Raw genomic sequence first — 24960 nt, 5'->3', positions numbered from 1 at the left:
ATGGTTAATAGCATTCGCGTGCTAGCATGTCCAGACCATGTACTACTTTTTATTTTCAAAAAAATCATGAAAATAACATTGTGCCACAGGAGATACACCGTTGGGAAATCACTGCGCTAGAGTTGAACTTCTCCATAGATACAAGAGAAAGAAAGGTGCCATGTATAGTTGAGATGTGTTCTGATACGGAGAGAAAATTCTTTCGGCTGAATTTAAGGCTCAAAGAATCTCGATTTAGATCATCCCTGATATCGATCGATTCAAGATATTTTTGAGATCGATCGAGCCTAACCATAACAGAAAAAATTTGTACGTAATATTGTTGCCGATTCATGCCAACTAAAGGTGAGCAAACAAAGAAGAGAAATAACGATGTATCACTTCAGATAAAGCATAGTATAATAAACATATCTCACCAAATAAGATAAGAGATAACAAACATGTTTTATCAAATAAGATAAGAAATAACGAACATATCTCATCCAATGAGGTAAAAAATAATCATCTGTTTCTCTTTCCTTCTCACGGTATCTCAATCTCTGCTTATAAATAGAGACCTACAAGGAACTTTAAGGAATGCAATCTCCTCTCTCACAATATGCTCTTTCTTTATATTCTCTGATTTTCTGACTTGAGCATCAGAGGATTTTCACTAAAGTCAACTTCGATCAGAAACTTGTTTTATAGATCGAGCTGCCACTGCTGAGAGCCTATCCACATCTTTTCTCCAGCCAATCCGACATTAGCCAAAAAATTAGCGGCAATAGATCGGCACTAGATGAAAGATCCACATCCAATACGAGAAGGAACAAATACTCTGTCACCATGACACCATGCAAAAGAATTTTGTTGCACCTCTCTAATGCCATTATCTCAAGGCCAAGCTCCAAAGGCTGAATGCCAAAGGGCCAAACTCCTAAAGATCAAATTGGCTGGACGCTGACCAGATCCAAGCCCCATTATCAGATCGGCCAGATGCCAACTAAATTCAGGTCGATCATCTACAGATCGATCGGATGTTGATCAGATCCGATCATCTCTAGATCTACCAAGCTATTAAGATCGAGCCGAGATAATGATCAATCAAGATCGAGGCTAAGCTATCAAACCCAAGATCAAGCTGAGGTAAACAAAAAGATCGAGGCCAAAAGATCGAGCCTAAGGCCAAAGCGAAGGCAGAAGAACTGAGAAGCTGTTTAAGAAGGTCGAGATGGAAACCTGACCTAACGAGGTCGATCTGACAAAGCCGATCGAGGTGCTGACTAGACTAAGTCGACCTGAGAAAGCCAACCTAAGGAAGCCGACCTATAACAAAGCCAATCTGAGATGGTCAAAGGGGACAATCGACTTGAGGAGGCCGACTTGACAATGCCGACTGGAAGAGGACAAAATAACTAATCAAACTCTTTTACAGAACCTGAAGATAAGGTTGGATAGGACCAAAGACCTTATACGACCTTGAGTGAAGAAAGCCTTTCGTCCTAAGATGAGCAGAACTGAAATCTTCCGTCACCTATGATGTGAAGGGTAACTCCAATAAGAAGATCCTCGAAGTCCTAAAACATCGATCTAAACCGAAGATCTCGGACAACAAAAGGACAAGAAGCCTCTCATCCTAAGACAAACTGAGCTACGAAACTAGTGGTAGAAAAACCCTTAAGGGGATCCTCAAAATTAAGCTCGGTGCATCAGCAATGCCAACTTGATCCGAGATCCTTGAAGGAATAATCACACAAAGATACTCAAAGCTACCAAAATAAAAAGAAGATGCATCCAAAGCTTCAGCGTGATCATGTGTTGCTCATAGAGTTGAAAGAACTAATCTGATATATTTCATCTGCCTAATTCTAGTTCAAATTCAAGAGTAGAAGGCGTATGATACGAGGAGAAAATTAGGTATGAAAGTGATATGGATATTATTCATCTGAATCTATTTTCATATCCAAATCAATTTGAATATAGATATAAATTTTAAGATTCAACTAATATCTATATCGGTATCCATATCCATAAAAAAAAATAGATATCAATATTAATAGACAACCATCTGATCCATATCCGAATATCCAAATCTATATGTAATCTTATAAATTTTATATATCACTTATTAATTTTTTAAAAAAATATATAATCATGTAAATATGTTATTAACTTGATTTATTATTTATTTAGTAGTATCTTTGATTCTGTAGTCATAAAGTTTAATTATCTAAGTTATATCCATAATTATATATATCCATACCTTCAGTATTCAAATTATATCTGTATCCATCTAAAATAAATGTGGACATATATTTTTATATTTGAATAATATCCATATCCATATTTGTATGCATTAGACAAAACAAATATGGATATAAATATGCTGGTATCTGATCTATATCTAATCTGATTTCAATCCTAAGAAAATTTTTTTTCTTGACTAAATTTGAAGCTCAAGGAACCTCAGTCTGGATTGCCCTAGTGTCGGTCGACCCAAGATATTTTCGAGATCGATCGAGCCTAGCCATAATAGAAAAAGTTTGTACGTGATATTATTACCTGATTCACTCCATGTAAAGGAAGATTCAGAGCCCATGAGACAACTTTCTCTAAGTAGATAAGAAAAAAAAATTGCAATATATCTCTCCAGATAAAGCATGGTATAACAAATCTTACCAGATAAGATAAGAGATAACAAATATATTTCATTAGATAAGGCAGAAGATAATAAATGTATTACACCCAATGAGATAAGAAATAATAATCTATTTTCTTTTCTCCTCATAGCACCTCAGTTTCTATCTATAAATAGAGGCACATAGAGGACCTCCAAAGTATGTAATCACCTCTCACATATTACGCTCTTTCTCTCTGTTTCCTAATTTTCTGACTTGAGCATCAGAGAATCTTTACTGAAGCCAACTCTCATCAGAAAATTATTTTGCAGATCGAGCTACCGCTGTCGAGAGCCTGTCCGCATTCGTTCTCCAGCTGATCTGGCATCAGCCAAAAAACTAATAGCAACAAGTTCGATTAAACATCTATATAATTTTCTCCAAAAAAAAAGTCAATCAAAAGATGTTATCTGAAAATTTTTTGGCATCTTCTAAGTATCCAAAATCTTTCATAACACCCTGACGATTCAAAATTTATCAAATTCAATTACAAACACCATATTGATCTATCGCTGATTTAAGAAAGATCTATATTATAATATTTCTCTATCCATATGAACATATAGCACGTAAGATACGTATTCATCATGTACCAATTAATGCTAAGGTTGCAGGTGATCGCAAATAGCTCTCGTCCTAATTAATCCATGCCAAAGCCACCAGTCCAGACTTAATCGCACTATTTGTTACAAACAAGCTGGCCCCCCAGAATAGCCAAGAAAGAGTTGGTGGGATACGAATATACGATTGGGAGGGCCGCGTCTAGACAACGGTTGGCTGAAGTCGTCCCAATATCAACACTTGCCTGCGGGCCTCCGACTACCTCATGCGGCCAAATGAACATATTAATACGTACGTATATGATAACAAGTCGTACGTGGATATGATAGCCATTCTGAATCCTCCCCCCCTCCCGTCCCCATCCCCTCCGTCCTCTTTACCCCGGATTCCTGCCCCTAGAATTCTACCAAATGTCGGTTATGCCCCTGTCCCCGTCGGAGGCCGCCCATGGCTTTCCACTGGGAAGAGCGAGGGCGGCTGTGGGCACCCCATGGGGGGCGGTAAATTCGTACAAGGCGGAGGGCAGATAGGGCGCAGCCAAAACAAGGGCGTGACACCGAAATCACGAACGAGGAAGGTGCATACAAGCTTCCTGGTGTCAGGGCGCCCCCAGTCCCCAGTCCCGCTGTCCCACCCCCACGTCCCCACGTCTTCGGAGGCATCCGATATGGAACGCAAAAACCCCAACCCAATCGGTGGGGCTCCCAACTGTAGGGCGATCTGATTCGATGCGAGTCGTCACGATATTGTTACCCCAACCAAATCCCAAGTACCAAGGTTGGTGCCTCAAACAGCGCTGCCTGTGGCTCTGATGAACCTACCTACCTTTTACCTACCTCCTAGATTCACCGCACCGAGTTCAAAAGAAGGTAATCTTTTTCACCTTTGTCCGGTTAAACTCATAGCCAGTGGGTTTACCTTGGTAAAAATCTCGCTTATATAAACCCTAACCGCCCCCCAGTCCGGGGTGCATGGTGTGAAAGCCAGCCGGTTCTCACCGTCTCGCACTTTCTCTTTACTCCCCCGTCTGACCACCCTTCGTTCCTTCCTCTGCCCTCCGAATCCTCTTTGGTCTCCGCGATGACCGGTATTACTTTTCTGGTAGCTAGCTTCTGGAAATGACGCCATAAGTCGACAGCTATAGCCAGTGGAGATAAAACTATATATATATAGAAAGAAAGACGGGAAGTGAAGAAAGATGATGCTGGAGTATGAATGGGGGAATCCTGCGGCGGCGGCGGCGGCGGCGATGCTGTTGTTCGGGGACCAGGAGACCGGGCAGGACACGGGGCAGGACCGAGAGGTACTGTTCGACAACTACGGCAGCCACGGTGGCCTCGGCGGCGTCGACTTCTTCCCAAACCCGCAGCCTCTGACGGCGGCGGCGCTCTTCTCGCCATCCTCATCGTCGTCCTCCTCCTGCCACCAGAGGTATGGACTGGCGCTGCCGCCGGCGCCGGCGAGGATCGGGCTGAACCTGGGCGTGCGGACCTACTTCTCCTCCACCTCGCCGGAGGATCAAATGGTCGTCGGCCGGGTGTGCCGGAGAAGGACTCGCACCGCCCGGTGCCAGGCGGAGGGGTGCGGCGCCGACCTCACCCACGCCAAGCACTACCACCGCCGCCACAAGGTCTGCGAGTTCCACTCCAAGGCCTCCATCGTCATCACCGCCGGTCTCTCCCAGCGCTTCTGTCAGCAGTGCAGCAGGTCGTCCCTCTTCACAACCTCACCACCTTCTCTTCTTCTCGTTTTCTATTTCCAAATATATAAACTGCTACACCCTATACCTCTCCGGAAATGATATGGTGGTGCATGTGTTCGCATACATATAGGTTCCATGTACTCGCGGAGTTCGATCAAGGGAAGCGGAGCTGCAGGAAGCGGCTGGCGGATCACAACCGTCGAAGGAGGAAATCTCAGGACCTTACAACGGCCACCAACATTACCGCCACCCAGACCAATAACGGCGCCACCAATAATAATAGCGGCGTGACCAACAACTCGGTGGCCAATCCAGAGAGAATACTCTTCACTACCAGCAGCAGCACCACCACCAACAACAATAATAATATTAACAACTGCTCTCCTACCGGTCCGTTGGGGTTCACTACCTGCAAGCCGGAGACTGAGTCTTCGGTGACTCCGGTGTCGTCTCCTCCGCCACCTCTACCGCTGCCACTGCCCGCACCTGCCACAGCGCCAAGGATGGCGCTGGGGCTGGGCTGTGGCGGTGGAGGCCTTGTGACAGTCCCAGCGGCAGCGACAGGGCTGTCGGCCTCGTCGTCAGCGGGCACTTCGCCGCCGAGCGTCTCATTCCTGTCTCACCTTGTGGAGTTTGGTGGGCATGAGAACCGTTACCCCAGCTGGGACGAGGCGGGGGATGGCCGCAGCATTAGAGGTCTTTATCAGAGCGCCTAGGAGAAGTAGGAGTAGTGGTAGTCTGTGTTTCTTGGTTGCTTTATCGCTGTCTTTTTGAGTTTCTTCCTTCTTAATAAGAGCTATCTTAGTTTTGAAAACATTCCTATGATCGTATGTGTATTTGTTTCTCTTTAAGTTTTGCTAACCATACATGAGTGCAATTAAAGGTGGCGGATGATGACATAGAGTCGGTAAAGCGGGTGGGTTTAGTTCTATCATCTCGTAAAGAAGACTAGTAGATACTTCTCTTGCATTTAAGTTCTAATATGGCATGAAAGGAGTTATATTGATAACCCTTTAGTCTCCTTTTCCGGCGGAAAAAAGGAAAAAACGGGGGGGGGGGGGGGGGGAGAGAGAGAGAGAGAATATGTTATAGTTGGGAAGAAGCTGCCAATGGAGAAGGCATCTTCGTACAGTATGGGTGATGATGAGATGCCTTAACGGGAAAAAGGGCGCATGTTTTACGTGGTCGCCTGAAGGAAGCTTCCTATATCTCATTAAGAAGAGTTTAATTTAATCTTCAGGTATCCTGCTCTTTCCTAGCAGTGCTCATGGCTACTGGAAAGCCAGAGACAAAGATTCCAAATAATCATAAACTTAATTAAACAATGACTGTTATCAGGTCAAAGCATATGGTTACCTGGCTGGTTGAATGCTGTAAATGAGAATAATAATTCGTTTTTTTTTTCAAAGGGATATCTATTTATATGCAAATCATATTATCTTACGCCATGGTAAGATATTTAAGCTGCATCCATCTATTAATTTAGTGGAGTATTGAGTATCACGCATGGGATATAGTCCTGCATGAAATAATTTATGAGAGGTAAAGGACTAACATACATGATTGGGACCATAACTTATATTAATAGCTGAGTTTTTTGGTTAAATTGGATTCCAACATGCATATCAAATCTTCTGGCACAAGGATTCCGCATATCTTTTCCACTCTTGATGATTCTTGTGAAGAATAGTAATGTGTGGACTGGTAAAGTCAAGGTTACCGTAATAATTCCGCCTATCTTCACCTATTACTATAGAACCAGGTAGAATCCATTGACTAGCAGAATGCTTTAAAAGGGGAGGAAAAAGATTCAAGTAAGGGTTTGAAGGAAATTATAATAACGATGGACCGGAGGCCATCAGCTAGCCCTAGGGAGGAAGATGAAGAGGAACCTTCCCACTTTGGAAATCTAGGCTAGTGATGCAGAAGCAACACCATTTGCATTAGGATAGTGAAGTTGGGGGGCCAGATGTGGCTCATGGGAAGAAGAGAATGTAGGGAAGGTGGTGTAAAAAAGCAAGCCAGAAATTGCTCCTACTTCCAAGTTTTCAGTAACGGTAATAAATTTGGAAAGGATATAAAAATGGAAGAAATAAATTTGACAAAATCAAAAATCGCAGGATCTATCATCAATAACACTTCTTACTGACTTGTAGTATGGATAATGCTTATATTTCTTATATCAATGAACTTTTATCTCTGCTTAGCTCCCCTTCAAGCAGAGCACACGGATATCCTTGGGGATATATGGTTTTCAAATGTTACTATAAAAATTTAGGTTTTTAGCAATAAAAAGTTTGGTCACAATTTTTTTTTTACTTTTATCATTAAAAAGTTTTTTAATGACTAAATATTTCATCACTCGATGGTCATTAAAGATACCGTGGCTAAAACTTTAATATATAAGATTTTAGGATTAACAAAATGAATAGTACTAAAGGCGTAGATTTAATAACCACCCTATAATCTTATTATTAATAGTAGATATCTATATTGACTATTTTAAAATAGATCACAAAAGATATATACTTTAATGATGAATCATAAAAACATCATTAGTACATTGATCAATATTCATTTTAGTGATCATTTTATCAACTCATCATTAAAATCATACATGCATGACCATTTTAAAATATGATCAATGAAGATATAAATTTTAGTGATGAATTATAAATCATCACTAATAATTTGACCAACATCGATGTATGTTGACACCAAAATTATAACAATATAATATATCATCACTAAGAATATATACTTTAATGACTACTCCATAAATTTGGTCATTAAAGGTATACTCTCAGTGATCATTTTGAAATATCATTACTAAAGATATATTTTTTAGTGATAAATTATAAAATTATCATTAGTGAGTTGATCAAAATTAATTTTGGTGCTAAAATTTTTTTTTCATCTTTAAAATCTCTATTTAATGATATTTATTTTATGATAAAATAAAAAATAATTATAAAAATATATATTTTATGATGAAATCTCATTTCATCATTAAAAATATTAACCAAATAGTTTGTTGCAACCATTTCTTATTTTCATCACTAAATATGAGACTTTTGGCAACTAGACTTCTACTTCATCACTAAAAGTTTATCAATAAAATTATAAATTCTTATAGTGATAATAAGGCTTTGAGTGGGATTTGATAGTATATAACTATAAATTACTTGGAAAAATCTTTTAGTTTCTTTTTGGAGACTCTTAGTGTGCTTGAAAGTCTAAACTTTTCTAAGACCATGAAAATGAGTCAATTCTTCTACGAGTCCCTCCTTGATTCTCTCTAATTTATAGTTTCTGACCTTGTGATTGTTCGCAAGATCATGTAGTTGGAGATTAATTATAGCAACTTGATGCTTTAGGTGCTCAAGCCCTACTTTGATAACTTATATTGGAGATTATCAGGTAATTTGTGTTATCTTGAGCATACATACAAGACTTTGCATAGATAAGTTGGAGAGATATATAGCAAATACTCCACTAAGAATTACATGTGAAGTCTTAATATAATTGCTTGGCTTCGCCTCCATTTTAGTGAGAATAAAAAGAAAAGAAAAGAAAAGAAAAAAAAGAAGAAGAAAGAAAGAAAGAAAGAAGAACCTCCTAAGGAGTGGATGAATGACTTGAGAGATTTGGAAGCTTGATAAGCTTTGAGTTAGCAACCAGGAAGATGTTCTTTTTCTTTCTGATAAATGTGTAATGCCCATTTTTAGCATTGGAAGGAAGAGAAAGAAATGAAATAAGCAATGTCAAGGTGAAGTTTTTAATGTCTTTTCTCTTTTTATCTCAAGATTATTTATCATATAGACACACACTGATATTGGATGTTTTCTTCAAAATAAAATGTTGCTTCAATTATGAGAGATATGTAGAACCAAATGAAAAAGAAAAAAGAAAAAAGAAAAAAGGGAGAGGGATGAATAAGTGAGATCAGTGCTTCAAGGTTAACTAACCAACTAGACAATGTCGAAAATCTATACCTATCTCAATAGTTAAAGAGGTCACCTGAAAAATTTGTGAATTCACTAAAATGGAAACTACAACAAAGTTCAGGCTCCAGGATCCAATGTTTAAATCGTTTGCAGATCAAAGCAAGCCAAAAGCTAGCGAGTGACCATAAAAAAGCTTAGGAAATTAGGAGTAATTAATGAAGTGACCTTAAAACCATAGCACGATCAAAACGAAGACACGACAAAATTTAGGCTACAGAATCTAAAGCTGAGAGAACATGTTTCAACCAGCCCAAGCCAAAAAGAAAAAAACAAAAAAAATCATATTTCCTTGTTAAGTGAAAAGGAAGAAAGACATGATATGTGAAGACGGGAGCTTGCCTTATTAAGTTGATTATTTTGGCGAGTTCCACGGTGTATATATGCTGCTTGATGTCCGTATATATCCTTGTCATTTTGTGGATTTTGTGGCATTCAACTCAACACTTGCTACAGAAATGTGAGGCAGAACACCCATGGCTAAAACGCAAAACGCAACTGGGACCAACATTTTAGACTGAGTGACCGAGTGCTGATCAGACCCGTTACTTGGGCCTAGAATTTGATGCTCAATTGGCTTCTTGTGGTGTAATGTTCCTCGCCTTTAGTAGCAGCGCCGCCCAAAACCAGAAAGTCTATGATCAGAAAATTAGCACAACGTACGAAAGTCCTTTAGAGGAGGGTGAACATAATAAATTTAATTAGTTTTCTGAAATAATATCCTAATTTTCAAGTACTTTTCGAGAAAAACCTAATTTCACAATGTTCACTCCACCGATGCTTGTCTTCTTACCTGCATGCAGTATAACTGCTAGTTTAATTAAGAGAGATATAAGATGCCAGAGAATTAGAGAACGAGGAAATTAAGCGTTATCGGTGTTGGAGGGCAAAAAGGACGCTGTCTAAACTCAAATCTAATACGATTCTCTTCTCCCTTTATGTACAGCATTCTTCACTTTTGTACCTTAAATCATTTTCTTTCTGAAGCCACCCCATAACTGTACCCTGGCGTCATAACTGAAACTTTGTAGTACTCGTTAAACAAAGAAAGTGAGAGAGAAAGAGAGACAGAGAGCGAGAGAGAGATAAAAAGGAAAGCTGTGCGTTAAGCTTCCTACTCTTCCAACATAGAGTTCCCCAACTTTAGCCCACAGGCAGTACACTTTTTGCAGTAGCACTTTCTATGGGTGGTGGTTTTGATCGAGTTTCTTGATGGAACAAAATTAAGGAAAAAGGATTTCGGATTTAGAAGAGCTTCAGTGTTCTTTAGCTCACAACTTAAGTGTCATGCAATGCAAGGGGATGTGAATTTATTGAAGCTGCTTGGCTTGGTTAAAGGTCTCTTTCAGAGATTGTCGTATCTTGCCTTATCAGGGACAGGATAAAGCCACACACTTGGCCTGTCTCTCTTGGAGGAGATAATTAGGCCACATCAACTCCTCATGGGCTTTGAGTGTTTTGTTCTACAATTGGGTGTTCCAACCGAGCCTTTTCTTCCCGTGGCTTTGGGTCAAGCATGCTTTAGTTTGGTGAAGGGGACAGTGCCTCGTCCTAAAAAGCTGAGAGGCTCATTTAGCCCAAAGGTAGGGCCTTTTTCTGTCCCTTTCTATGCTACTAGACTTGGATGCTTCGAATAGGACAGCTTTGAGCTTTCACCTCCCAAGGAAAAGGCTACCGTATATCCATCATCTTTCCTCCCCTACCTTTAGCTTTGCAACGTTGGGCCTGTTTCTTTTTCTATTAAGGAGACATCAGTGGCTAATCAAACCAAAACAACTGAGGAGATATAAGAAATTGTAGTCCTCTGTCCGCATTGGCAGTTTGACACCATGAAATGAAATAAGTTTGGAACAAAATATTTGGCTTTCTGAGATTGTCGCTTAGTTCGACAGGCGTTATTAGTTACTGTAGTATGTTTTTAGTTCCCAAGTCTCTTGGATAGTCCAAAAGGAGCCAAAACAAGCATTAATGTCCACAAGCAGGCAGGGACTAGTTGGATGACTGGCTAGTAAATAGCTCCGTTTGTCGTGTAATATAAGCTCAGGCTAGTGAATCTAAGATCAGATCTGGTTGGCCCATGGATACAGTCCATGGACAGAACTAATTAAAGGTATCTAATGAGTTTATAATTATGATATGCACGGATTTTAGTGCATATATTGGATTTTTTTTTTTTTTTTTTTGTGGGGTACAAACAGGTGGCCACACCAGTCTAGTGCGAGAGCAGTTCAAAAGATAAAAATATACAAAATCCTGTAAAATCAGTGGGCAGTTTTCATCCAGTCTTCAAATCCAATCGTCGGAATGCTCTGCAACAAAAATCGCCATTGAGTCTGCTGCAATATTAGCCTCCTGATAAACATGCTGGATTTTAACACGCATACGTTGGACTTTGTATGGAATGTCTTCAACTCTGAAAACTTCAAATGAGCTATTTAATATAAACTTAGTTTTTAATCATTTTTGTTTCAATATAAAACTTGGATCTCGGCTGAGAAAGGAAAATAAAAAGTAAATGACAAACGCCAGCCGTTGCTTCCAAAATACATAGGATAGAAATATATTTTTTTCTAAGAAAATGATGCATATAATTATCAAAGGAGATTATTTAAGAAAAATAAAAGTGGTTTTACCATTTGCAATGACTTTAAATGTGGGTCCATCCAGGGGCTTATGACACATGACCCGGCTGGCATGGGGCATCTTTGCATGTGCGCCAGAGTATTCCATGTATTTTAGGTTATTGAATCTTATCATTCATCGTAAAAAATACTAATAATAGTCTTACCACCTTGCCTGTTCATCTTTTTTACTTTTATTAATTTTCAGTATTTTTAAACAGCAAATGGACGATTACATATGGCATAACTCAAAGTAAATAGGTTCAAAATGCTTGTTTTATCTTTGACCATTTTATTTTCTTGGAGAGACTGCAAGGTTATTTCTTCATTATGCATAGCTTACGACTTAATAAACAATGGAAAATAGAACTCATTTACCTAGGTTTAGGTTCAAAATAGTGTAATATTCAAATTCTGTCAAAATTATATAAGAAGATCAACTTTCAAACTCAAAGATAAATTCTAGAATTTAGAGGATGGTTGAAACTGTGAATTCTAAAATATAGGCCAGCCCAAAATCTATCAGATTATACTGATTAAGCAAATCACAGTCAGAATAATTCAATTAATCAACAAACCAAATACTTTCCCTTTTGTATAAGTAGTTTGCATTGTGAGAAATATTTGGTGTAATGGAATAACTTGAAATCCAGTTTAGTGGAAAGGTTACCTTGTGTTAACTTCTAAAATTAAGAAATTTCAATGTACTAGTCTTCCTTCCTTTCAATAAGATTTAGCACCTAATTATTATTATTGAACTAAACAACATAGTCCCAATCAATTAATGACTAACTTTGCAAAGCTTTTCCTAGCTAGACCGTGTCATTAAAGAGTCAAAATGATGCTCATCAGCAATGGAACAAGTGACATAATAGTAAAAAAAATTACTAACATAACAAACAACATTTACCAAATAAGGAAAATACACTAACGCCACTTACACTATATATATATCCAAGTTACATCCGGACCCATCCCTTTTAACAAGTCTCAAACCGGTCCACTAAATTAATTTTCTATTCCAAATCAGCCCTTCTATCCATCTCCACTAACCAGGCTGCTTTCACGAATTGGTATCCATAGAATCGATCTAGAGTTCCAGTGTCATCAAGCAAACTCGTCCATCTAAGCCCATATGGAAGAAGAGCTCCATAAGGATTGTAAATTTATTTTATTCTCAGAAAAAAAATGGAGGTAAGCAATAATGCAATGCACCAAATTCCCTTTTATGGATTGTAAGTTTATTTTATTCTCAGAAAAAAAAAATGGAGTTAGGCAATAATTACAATGCACCAAATTCCCTTTTATATTGTAAGTCTCATCGGTCCAACCTGCTGTCTTTTACCCAAAAAAAAAAAACCTGCTGTCCAAATTCTTTCGATCCATAAAATGTTGTCACAGAAAAAGGAAAAGGCTGTACGAATGTGTTGCTGTACAAAAGACTCTGTGGCTTGTACTTTTACTAATTTTATCCTTCATCCGCATTTCATGAAGCACTAGTGACAAAAGTCCACTTCAGAAGACTCAACCTAGTTTAGAATTCACCTTCTAAGCCTGGTCGGATCCAAGTCTTGGCAAGTTTTTGTTTCAATTTTTTTTTTTTTATAACAACAAAATCTATTGAAGAATCGGGTCATGATCGAGACCGTGTAACACGAAGTGACCGCTGTCTAACGTCTATTGGGATTCGGTTCGTGTAGATAGGGTTCGATTTTCATGAGCACTGAAGACTATATCTTGAATAATTAATCAAGTTAAAAGGCATCCATCCTTTGAGAAGCCTATTGATGAAGCATCCAATTACGTGCTTCAAATTAGATCATATATAAGCAAGCATAATTGATTACAAATTTACAAGTGGAATTTGTATTCCGAAACATATTGTAAAATGATTTATTTTAATTTCATTCCATCACATCATATCATACCATATAGCAATCAATTGAGACCAAACATTCTCAAATCCAGATCTGACACAAAATTTTCAATAAGCTTAATTTTGAACCATGACCAACCCGCTGATTAAAGACCCAAAATTCTCAAATCCAGACCGGACACGAAACTTTCAATAAGCCTGATTTTGAACCATAACCATAGCTGGTCAGCGTTGAGCTCTCAAACAAATTCTAGTTGCCCTCTCTTAGCTATTGTACAATAAGCCCTCTGTCATACAGGGCACTTCTCATGATAGAAGCTTTCAATTTAAGAAGAATTCACAATAAATAAATTGTTGTTTGGGTTAGGCTAGATATACTCAGGCGTATACAAGTATACGTATATATGTTACAAATAGACCAACAGATCCCACCAGCCACAGTTGTTCAAGCAATCACAAATTATGAAGCAAGCACAACAAATTCAAACTTGACACATAAAAAATAGCTACCACATATATATTTCAAAATATACCATAAGGAAGCTTCCACATTAAAGTTTAATTGGTTGACAAATACATTACCAATTTCCGAAAAATTAATTCAATTGAAAATTAGCAGCTTGATTCCATGAAAGAACTGGAGATTTCACACCACATGGGCTCCTTCCAAAGATTTCCAAATCTCACAGCACTCCTCTTCATCCTCCTTCGACTTCCTCCTTCCCGAGAGAATCCCAAAAGAGGAGCTGGGCATCTGCATGAGGTCCAGCGTCACATGATGGTTGCCAGCCTCCTGGAATTGGTTCCAGCCATCCATAAGCTGAGCTTGTGCTTGCAATGGCTCTGGATGCTGATGTGGCACGTAAGGAAGGGTTGCCTGGTTCCCTGAGCACACATTGTGCCAGCCACCACGGTCGGAGAAGAGTTGCCTAGCAAAGACAGCAGCACGGTTCTCTGCTATCAGTTCTCGGAGTGCAGCGCTGGATCGAGAAGAGAGGTCAGTACTTGAAACCCAAGGGGAGGCCTTGGATGACAGAAGAGAGTGAGCACGACCTGGAGAAGTTGGTACATAGGGGAATCTGCTGCTCATCATTGTGTTTTCTGCCAAGGAATAGAGTACAAGAATTTCACCATCAATTATTGGAGTGCACAAAGATGAAGTTTATGATCAAAGTTCTGCTTCCCGGTTCTTCAAGCCATCTTGCAACAAATTCTTTTGAATCATCAAAGAGTAAAATGAATGCTTGCGTTTGCCAAAACAGGAAAAGAAATTAAGGGGGACTTGGACAAACAAACCATGAATTGAACAGAAAGCATTTCTTTGGAAACAAGCCGACCAGGTTTTTGCAACTGGATTTGTCTACAAACCTATGGTGAGTTGCTCGAAGAGTTCTAGAGAGAGAATATATTCTAGAAATGGTAGATGCATGTCCCTTATTCATATAAATATAGCCATGGGGGGTTCACCAGGTGTTGAAAGTGAGAAAGTGATGCATGAAAATGCAACAAACCAGCCTTCTCGAGTTTATATGTGGACGAAGCATTCCTTGGCTTCTCAACTTCCTCCTATTGTTCCTCATGTATGGTATGGTCATCCATGAGCACAATATTGGCTACATAAAGAGATGAAGCTAGCTAGACCTGAGAGAGGAGTGTTGCATTCTATACATGCATGCATACAAAATAAATTAATACACATTTACTTGTCTGTTTATGGATGTAGTTCTTGAATGGTCGACACAGAAACAACCCTAACAGCTAATCTCCTGGCTCATAAAGATAGCAATAAGCACTAGAGGGTTACCACCTGTCAGCCCATGAAAACCTCTCCAACAGCTAATCCGATAACTCCTACAATTAAGCCTACTTAAAAACTAAAAATAAATCTGACAAAAGTCATTAAAACAATAGGTTCCACACATACCCGGCCTGGCCCAGCTCGCGCTATGCAGCACACGTGCATACCGAGCCAAGATGATGAGTGCACATGATGGTGCGTGGCCCAAAGGCCGACACCTTCTACCATGTCCACTTGTAGAGGAACTATTAAATATATTTGCATTAAATCTTTCAATGTGAGACTAAAGGTTTTCATGACAAGTTCGAAACAAAGCTCAAATGGTAGAACTTGACCAACCAAAGTCATAAAAATCAATTTGAAATTGTTTTTAAGATTAAACATCAAGTAATTGAGGTCTGGTTTTGAACATGGATGGTGACTTTTCCACAACATCTCCCCAGGAAAAAAAAAAAAGAGAAAAGAAAAAGGCCAGATTTTTCCTGAAGAGAATGGTAAAGTCATACAATAGAAGGAAGAACCCCGTATTGATAGGAGATGCTCTCCAAAAGAAATATGCGAAAGAAAAGGGAAGAAACCACTTATCTTAAACAAAAATACAAGGGAACTGATCATAACCCAAGAAAAGGTGGATTATTTTTCTAAAGAAATGATGTCACACAAGAAATGAAGATATTTAAAACTGGATTAGAATGAAACTCAAATTGTTCAGAATAGGAAAGATAAAACAAGATTTGTAATGCAAATAATTGACGTAACAATTTAATACTAACATTCTTCTAGCCACATTATCCGATGGTTGTAACCACCTGATGACACTTATCACTTGTAGCCAACTCAAAAAGTCTTTAAAAACAGATATTACATTCTCACACAAAAAGTGAAGGAAAATTACATGGAGCCAATTCTTTGATTTTTTTACAAGTGTAAATAGTTCTATCTTAACGTTTCCAAAACCTATTCTTAATGCCTTTAGACCCCGTACCATTCAATCTAAAATACATGGGCTCTTATCATATATCTCCTATCAAAAACAGGCATCATGTTAAATGTAAGAATCTTCTTGAAGAAGGAATTCAAAAATAAGAAGACGCAAAAAAAAAAAAAGCGGGGGGAGGGGTACCGCCACTCTTTTTCTAACAAATTCCTATATCCTTAATAAAATGTTTTCAAAGATATTAAGTCGATCAATAACTGTTGCAGTGCCGGATGGGATGCATATCTTGAAGTTGTCCAATTTCGTTTTCATTAAGCTACGAAATTGATTGTGTACCAAACAGTAACTTGTGTACATTATGCTTTTGCATTGATGACATAATTGTTCCTCCTTGTTAGTTCTGTAAATTATTGCTTCTGTCATGTATTCATACCATGGGAACCACAAAATTATGATATCTGTAACTCTTTAATATATTTTATTTTCTTATAACATGGGAATATGATCCAACTAGTGATATAAGCTGGTTACCTGCTCAATTGTTGTTGCACAAGATTCAAAAACTTGGTGTCAGTTTGGTAGAGAAAATTAACTTTGGAAGTTTTGGCAATTTTAATAGTTTTGGCACTAGTTTTAATAGTTTCAAAGGGAAATTATTAATAAATAAATTAAAAACTCGAAAAAATAAGAGAATAAAAGAATTTAGATAGACAGGCTGGCTGAGAGAGTAATAAACTAGAATGCTTTCGAGAGCACTTGTCCAAAATGCTTCCAAATGAAAAATAAATAATGGCCAACTCAAAATTGAAATTCTCACAGAGACCCTGATCTGAATATTATAAAACACATATATAATTCAGCTGCTTTGAATTCATCTAGCATGTTAAGTCAAACAAAAGCGTAGCGCCGTGCCACTTTTCTAAACATGGTTGTAGGCGTGCACACACACCCCTAATGATGTCTGGAAAATATATATTTTAAGACCTTTGGAAATATTGTTTCTATAATTTTCCACCAACATGATTAAAGTTTTTAATAATATAAAATTAGACAGTATTTGAATGTAGAACGTCACTTTCTTTTTAGTTTGATGGCAAATCTAAATATCAATGGGATTTGAGTTTTGGATAACAAATTATGTCAAAAAGTTTCACTTTTCTATATTTCTTTTTAGAATGTAATGCTAAAAAAAATCTTCTCAAAGCTCATAAAATCTGAGTTTAATGAAAATGAAGAAATAAAATTTAATTTTGATTACATGTAAAGAAATGAAGAATAAGGAATAATCAGGCATAGGTAGCTCATATGTCCAATGAATTTAGCCTAATAAGTAAGTTGCATTCAATCAAAACTCCCAAACTGGCCCCAATTTCATATTTTACCAGACAAAACCAAAATGTTTTCTGTTTCAGTTTCAATGAAGTTTCAGTGTTTAAACAACATGTGGCACCATGCTTTCATCTCTATTGTCCATCATGCTCTTGCTAATGAATAACAAACAATCACATCAGAGCACCTAATATTAGTAAATAATGACCATGTTGAACTGGCATCATCTATCGATTGTGCAGGTGATTGACCTGACTAAACTATCACAAGCTAAAAGGTTGTTTGAGTCATTGTCAGTGTCCAGCATTTTATGTTTGACTATACAAGTGCCTGCAATTTATGTTGGATTTTACTCATCATTTATATTTGAACTCAAATTTCATCAAAAGTTTCTCCCTTCGTGACCTCTCAATGTGTTACAAGTTGTAATCTTTTTTGAATCTTAAACCAGTTATTTCGGGCTGCAGATTCAGAGTCTTTGACCTCTCAATACATAAAAGTACTTATGTGGATGAACAATAGTGTGCATCCATGCTACCGCACAGGCATATGTACTTCAAATATATGTACATTTGCATGCGTACATGTGTAGAACACAATCATGATTACATCATAAGCTGTTGGCAAGAGAGATTCAATTATTGATCAGTTTCGAAATTAAGCTGCAACTTCAGCTAATTACATCCTCACAAAATCTGTACATATATGTGATGTAGAGAAAGAAAACCAAAATGTCCCGAAAGCACTTATGCATCTTCCATTCTCCACCTTTCTACTAGTTCTAACTTAGAAAACTGATTTCGAAGTGTTAGGATTTGACGCCTCGAGATTCAGCCCATATTGAGCCCACAGCGAGGTTCGTGGTGAAAAACAAAGTCCAACGAGACCAAGATCACCCCAAACGGAGCTCGGATGGAGGAGATACGAGCTTTTGAAGTCGACACGAGATTCGAGGCAGTGGAGAACTGCTTGCAGCCGGCGGCGGAGAGGCCGTGGTGCACGGCCCAGGCGGGGCCAACGCGCGACCCAGGCGCGCGGCCTAGGCGGGCAGGCGGCCCAGCCGGGCGCGTGGCCCGCGCACGGGTGCGGACCGGCCCAGGCGCCTTGCTTGGGCCTGTACCCCGGTCCACCGTGGACCGAACGGTCCACGACTGGGATTGTGAACCACATGGGCGTTTCCCACACGTTTCTCGCTGTCCACGGTACTATTCCGTGGACCGGAGCGCGATCGGAGGGCGTGGGTTGATCTGGTTCTCGATCCAACGGTCCAGGTCCTTATATGGGTTGATTAAGGAGTCTTAAACCTAATTTAATTGGGTTTAAACCCTTTAAAAGGGCCTGTGAGGCACAGAGGAAAACAGAGTGGTCTGATTTTGCCGGAGGACGCACCGTACGGAGCCGTACGGAACCCGAGAGAAGAAAGAGAGGCTGAAGTGCTGAGAGAGGAGCAGGAGGCTCTTGGACAGCGGACGCCGGTCACTTCAGGGGTTCAGGGGGCCTTCCAAGAGAGAGCTTTTGTGAGAACTTTAGGTGAGAGAAAATTTGGGTGTACGAGGGTTGAGAATGAGATCTCCTCTTGTAAATTTTTTTTTCATAGTGAAGTTTGCATGCCCCGTGGAGGCGAGCCCTTTTGTAGTTAATTCACGTATTTTGATTATTTTATTTTGTTTCTTCTTTGTTCCTGCTGCAGCGCGTGGTACTGAAAAGATCTTGGAAAGTGATGTCCTGACCAAACATCCACCCAACAAGTAGTATCAGAACAAGGCGGTACAAGGATGCAGATTGCAGCGGTGGTGAGCAAGACTGAAGATGGAGAAGACAAGATCAATCAAGATGGAGATCAATAAATTTGATGGTAAGCAATTTCTCTTGTGGCAGGCAAGGGTAAAAGACGTGCCCATCCAACAGAGATTGATCGATGCTCTCTTGTGCGATGAGAAGCCGATCACCATGGAGGTGCGGGATTGAAAACGGCTACAGATGCAGATGGTAAGCACCATCCGCATATACCTGACGGATGAGATGGTGATCCATGTGTTGAGCGAGACTTTTTCGACGGTGCTGTGGTCGAAGCTCGAGGAGTTGTACATGACGAAGTCTCTCACCAACATTTTTTTCTCTCAAGACAGTTCTACCAACTGCGGATGGCTAAGGAACAGCGTGCATGAGCATCTAAGCCACTTCCAGAAGATCCTCACCGACCTCCTCAGTGTTGGTGAGAATGTTTAGGAGAAGATCAGGACGCTGGTTTTACTAGCATCGCTTCCATTTTCGTACGAGTCCTTCGTGACTGTTCTTCTAGTGGAGAAGAGCACTATCAAGATGGATGAAGTCACCGTGGCGATACTCTAGAACGAGATTCTCAAGAGGGAGAATCCGACTTTGAGCTCAGGTGACGGTAGCTCAGCTTTAGTGACTTATGAAGGAGCAGGAGACGATAGACGAAGCGACAGAAGATCGCAACGAGGGCGGTCCAAGTCCAGGAGGGACTTGAGCAAAATCAGGTATTACCGGTGTGAGGAGTTAGAGCATCTAACCAGAGATTACCCTCAACTCAAAAATCGGACGGCGACTGCTGTAGCGACGGCTGGCAGCGATTCAAATGGAGATGTCCTAGAGATATCTGATGAGATATCTACTTCTTCCCAACAGTGGATATTAAATTCTGTATACCCCTGTCATGTATGTTGCAGAGAGAAGCAGTTTGACTCCCTGAAGAACACTGAGGATACTATATCTGTCGGATTTATCGAGCTGTGCGATCGGATATTGGAACGGTCAATTGGAAGACACATGACGGTGCAGTGAGGAGATTGAGAGAGATCCGATACATACCCAATTTCAGACAGAATCTTATCTCACTTAGCAGACTGGATTCGAGAGACTACAGGACGGTAGCTGGTGAAAGAATCTTGAGGATGCTACACGACGATAGAATTGTGCTGGAGGAAAAGAAGTGGAGTAGAGAACATTATTACCTGACAGAGAGCCCAGTGCAAGGTGGAGCTTCGAGAGTCAGACGAAGTCCAGAGCGAGGTGGAGCTCCAGGAGGCCGATCGGACACGAGACGAGACTCGAGAGGACGAGAGATGACGTCGCAATGTGAGATTCCTATTGCCGCAGGATGATGCCCCGAGCAGATCTTAGGTCAGGAGCACAGCATACGACAGAGATGAGATCCAGCAGCTTGGCTCGACTCCCATGTTTGCCCATTCATGATCAGCAGGCAATTGCCCAGGACATGGGGGCGAGAAGATCCAGAAGCTCTCGAAGTTTGGAGACCGAATATCGAGTCGAGATAGAGATTGTTAGAATTTGACGTCTCGAGATTCAGCCTACATTGAGCCCACAACGAGGTTCGCGGCGAAAAACAGTTCAACGAGACCAAGATCACCCCAAACGGAGCTCGAATGGAGATATGAGCTTTTGAAGTCAGCACGAGACCCGAGGCAGCGGAGGACCACCAACGGCCAGCGGCGGGCCAGCGGAACGACGGCGGCGCGCGGCCCAGGTGGGGCCAACGTGCGGGACGCGCGACCCAAGCGCACCCAGGCGGGCGGCCCAACCGGGCGCGCGGCCCAGCCCGTGCGCGGGCCCGCACGCGGGCCGGCCCAGGCGCCTTGCCTGGGCCTGTGGACCGCATGGGCGTTTCCCACGCGTTTCTCGCGGTCCACGGCACTATTCCGTGGACTGGAGCGCGATCGAAGGGCGTGGGTTGATCTGATTCTCGATCCAATGGTCCAGATCCTTATATGGGTTGATTAAAGTCTTAAACCTAATCTAATTGGGTTTAAGCCCTTTAAAAGGGCCTGTGAAGCACAGAGGAAAACAGAGTGGTCTGGTTTTGCCGGAGGATGCGCCGTACGGAACCGTACGGAATCCGAGAGAAGAAAGAGAGGCTGAAGCACTGAGAGAGGAGCAGGAGGCTCTTGGACAGCAGACGCCGGTCACTTCAGAGGTTCAGAGGACCTTCCGAAAGAGAGCTTTTGTGAGGAGAACTTCAGGTGAGAGAGAAATTGGGTGTACGAGGGTTGAAGGTGAGATCTCTTGTAAAATTTCTTTTTCATAGTAAAATTTGCATGCCCCATGGATGTGAGCCCTTTTGTGGCTGATCCACGTATTTTGATTATTTTATTTTGTTTCTTCTTTCCTGCTGCATCGCGTGATACTGAAAAGATCTTGGGAGGTGGTGTCTTGGCCAGACATCCACCCAACACAAAGGAAGCATAATTCTATTTTCATTTCCTTGGTAGCACCATCTAGTTGATAGTGCACAAGAGGAAAACATTGAGAATATGAATTTGTTTGTCCATTTAAATACAAAGAAGATGGTATTAAAGGATTCATTTTGTTCTTAAATGCTTTCGGTGGTACAATAATAGGAAAGTTATGTACTTAATGGAACAAATCTTGAGTTTCCAAATGCAACCATAATTATATGACATCATGATTTGTTGCCCATCCATAGTCAGTTTCAAACCTATGCTAGACAAACTCTCTTTTGGTTAATTAGATCACTGCATTTCTGTTCATATATGTGATGTGGAAAGGAAAAATAAGAGAGAAGACAAGTCCAAAACAAACATAGACATACAAGCATGTGCTTTGATCTCTTCCCTTGCACCAACTTAAAGAAACCCTTACAGTACAATGGTGTAACATCTTGATTATGGAGGGAAGAACGAACACACTTATTAGTCAATCTGTCTTTTGTATATAGAATTGACAAATGTAAAGGATAAAATGTTTTTTTTTATTTGAAAGTATTTAAGTTGGCAAAAAAGTTAATTGATGGCCCAAGAATTGTGTTCATGATCTCAACAGTAGCCCTAATCAGATAATAATTTGCTGGCAGGACAAATTCACTCATTATTACTCCACACCAAAACACCCTTTTGCTCATGGAATCTTGTAGATTTTTCATATCATCGATGTGAAATTAAAAGTTAAGGGGGAAATAAAGAGAAGATAGGTCCAAAACACAACAAATGCATGAATTTTCTGCACTGCTTTACTTGCAGTAACAGTCGTTACAAAAATAATACAATTTTGATATCCTTCTGGAATTAACTCTTGACCAGGATATTATTTCCTACCCGTCCACTTGTCGAACAAGGAATCTACTAATAGTCCTTGTAAAGATCTTTGACGGAGACAAATAACTCTTGAGCAGATGTACGAGTGAATACCTGAGTGTTTTCTTGTGGAACCATCAATCCTCACAATCTCGGTTTACCACTTTGGTTCAAAACGATAAAATCTTGAACAAATCCTAATACAGAACATAGGCATGTCCATTAAGAACAAACTTACTCAACCCAACCCCCACATCTCTCAACCCAGCACCAGAACCTGTACCATATACATACAAGGTCAACTGGGAGCAGAGGTAATTTAGAGTAATTTTGACAGTATAAAATTGATACCATCAGAGTAAATTCTTGATGGACTTCATCTACCATGGATTAATCCCCCACCATTTTCCATTAGTTAACCCACAACAGTCACAAACACTAATCACACAAGCTCAAGCATCATGTATCTCCACCACACCAACTCCCAACGTAAACACCTAAAACCACAGACACTGTAGATAAAGTTTGCCGGCTCCGCGTGCTGTCAGCTACAAGACCTTGATTTGACAGTCATGATGGAGACAACACCCCCTACCTTTCTTCCCTCCCTATTTTTTTTTGGAACGTTTATGCTGTATTTTCGTACCAAGCCCTAACCCTAATCTAGAAACCATAGTAAAATATCGTCCGCAAATAACCTTTCCAACTTTTCCCCACCCATGTAAAGGCCTTTATGTTCCATCAAACTCCCGGTTTCTCGGTATCGGACCCCTACAATCCTTATTAATTATGCTACGCCTCTCCCTTCTTTCCATTGGACAAAAGGCCTAAGCAGCTTAACTAAATAAACTAAACCCTCACTTGTAGAAAAGCAACCAGGTCCCCTTCAAGCATCGAATCAAGCGAAATTTTTAAAATCTATGTGACAACCTTTGCCAAATATAGTAGCCAAAGTAGCTTTTTTTTTTTTCTTTTTTTTTTAAGTTTTTATATTCAAATAATGGAAGAGAACAAGAATAAAGGACGAAGGGGAACTTAACAAAGAGAGAGGATCGATGGTGTACCTAGAGAAGGGTTTCTAATGGAGTCATTGGTGCTCTTTCTCCTGCGTTCATTGTGCCCTGCCAGCCGTCTCCGGCAGCTCCTCTTGGCGTCGTCAAACTCCGATATCACATGGAACCTGTCAAGTAATCCATCCAAATTAATCATTCATTCCAAGAAGTAGAGTAGGGGGGGAGGAAATGAGACGAGAGATGGATTAAAAAAAAAAAAAAAGAAAGAAAGAGAATTAAACCTGCTGCACTGCTGGCAAAAGCGCTGCTCGGCGCCGAGGACGACGACCTTGGGGGCCTTGGAGTGCATCTCGCACACCTTATGCCGCTTGTGGTAGTCCTTGGCGTCCACCAGCGCCTTATTGCAGCCTTCCACCTGGCATCTCGGCACCGCCGCCGCCGCCGCTGCCGGATTCGACGACAGCTTCTCCCTCTTGATCCCGCCACCGGCGATCCCCTCCTCTCCGTAGTACTGCCTCTTTCCGAGCTTCAAACACGTGAGATGGTGGTGGTGGTGGCCGTACCGCTGGCCCTGGGCGAGGTGGTCCCCGGTGGCTGTGGGGACCATGGCGGCGTGGTCGGTGAATGGGGGGCAGCAGGAGGAGGAGGAGAAGGAGGAGGCGGTGGACGAGGCGATGGCGTGTGGGTTGTAGTACGAAGGGGCGGCGGCGATGGCTGCGGAACTCCAGTTACCCAGATCCCAGATGTCCCAGGACGACGGTGCCCCCTGCCCGCCACTTTTCACGGCCCCTCCTCCGTTTTCCATCCCCCCTCCTCTCTCTCTCTCTCTCTCTCGCTCTCTCCTCTTCGTTTGAAGGACGGTAGTATCCTAACACTATATTTCTCGCTCTATTAATAAGCGATCCCCAATGGAAGGTGGGTAAGGAAGGCCTCCTCCTTCTCTCTGCCTCCTAAAACTAAAAGAGGAAAGAAATGATATAATAATAATAATAATAATAGTAGTAGTAGTAATAATAATAGTAATAAAGGAAGAGGGCGGAAAGGCTGCAACGACTGGGCGAGAGCCAGCTGGAGAGTGCGGACTGGTGACTGGCGACTGGCGACTGGCGACTCACTGCGACAGACCGGCAGTCCAACCCCGCGCGGGATTATATCGAGGGGGCAGGGGAAGGAAGGGGTGAGTGGGGTCACGTGCCAGGCGCCGTAGACCCCGGTGCAGCGCACGTGCTGAGACGTGGGTCCCAGACACGTGTCCCGAGATGATCGAGCGGTTCAATCGGATGACAAGACCGGAGGGGTAAGAAGGGGGTGGTGCTGCATTAAACGCGGCGCCTCTGACACGCACAGGGGGTCCATCTGCTTAGCCTCACAAAGAGAATTAATTCCC

General features: G+C 40.9%; 2 protein-coding genes across 3 annotated transcripts; one reads left to right on the top strand and one right to left on the bottom strand.

The window, feature by feature from the left end:
- Positions 1 to 4215: 4215 nt before the first annotated feature.
- On the top strand, positions 4216 to 5720 carry LOC105054338 (uncharacterized). Its single transcript, XM_010935833.4, has 2 exons — positions 4216 to 4925; positions 5051 to 5720. The coding sequence occupies exons 1-2, from the start codon at positions 4417 to 4419 to the stop codon at positions 5634 to 5636; spliced, it is 1095 nt and encodes a 364-aa protein (XP_010934135.1). The 5' UTR covers positions 4216 to 4416; the 3' UTR covers positions 5637 to 5720.
- An 8094-nt stretch (positions 5721 to 13814) lies between these two features.
- Positions 13815 to 24609, bottom strand: LOC105053992 (squamosa promoter-binding-like protein 5). Of its 2 annotated transcripts, XM_073246221.1 has the most exons (4): positions 23855 to 24609; positions 23625 to 23740; positions 14475 to 14522; positions 14185 to 14401 (listed from the first exon to the last, which is right to left on the bottom strand). In XM_073246221.1, exons 1-4 carry the CDS (start codon positions 24376 to 24378, stop codon positions 14382 to 14384), a joined length of 708 nt encoding a protein of 235 aa, XP_073102322.1. In that variant the 5' UTR covers positions 24379 to 24609; the 3' UTR covers positions 14185 to 14381. The 2 variants fall into 2 exon arrangements, with proteins under 2 accessions (XP_029123105.1, XP_073102322.1); XM_029267272.2 differs by having other exon boundaries at positions 13815 to 14522; positions 23855 to 24597.
- Between the last annotated feature and the right edge of the window lie 351 nt (positions 24610 to 24960).

This window comes from Elaeis guineensis, chromosome 11, assembly GCF_000442705.2.
Source record: "Elaeis guineensis isolate ETL-2024a chromosome 11, EG11, whole genome shotgun sequence".
In the NCBI taxonomy this organism is placed as follows: domain Eukaryota; kingdom Viridiplantae; phylum Streptophyta; class Magnoliopsida; order Arecales; family Arecaceae; genus Elaeis; species Elaeis guineensis.
Note: the sequence above shows the minus strand (reverse complement) of the source record. Positions and strands in the feature narration are given on the sequence as shown.

Coding starts and splice junctions, on each gene's coding strand:
- LOC105053992 (XM_029267272.2), bottom strand. CDS start 24,378: ATGGAAAACGGAGGAGGGGCCGTGAAAAGTGGCGGGCAGGGGGCACCG. Junction 23,741..23,854: donor TTTTGCCAGCAGTGCAGCAG/GTTTAATTCTCT, acceptor ATTACTTGACAG/GTTCCATGTGATATCGGAGT. Junction 14,523..23,624: donor CATTAGAAACCCTTCTCTAG/GTACACCATCGA, acceptor ATTCCTTGGCAG/AAAACACAATGATGAGCAGC.
- LOC105054338 (XM_010935833.4), top strand. CDS start 4,417: ATGATGCTGGAGTATGAATGGGGGAATCCTGCGGCGGCGGCGGCGGCG. Junction 4,926..5,050: donor TTCTGTCAGCAGTGCAGCAG/GTCGTCCCTCTT, acceptor GCATACATATAG/GTTCCATGTACTCGCGGAGT.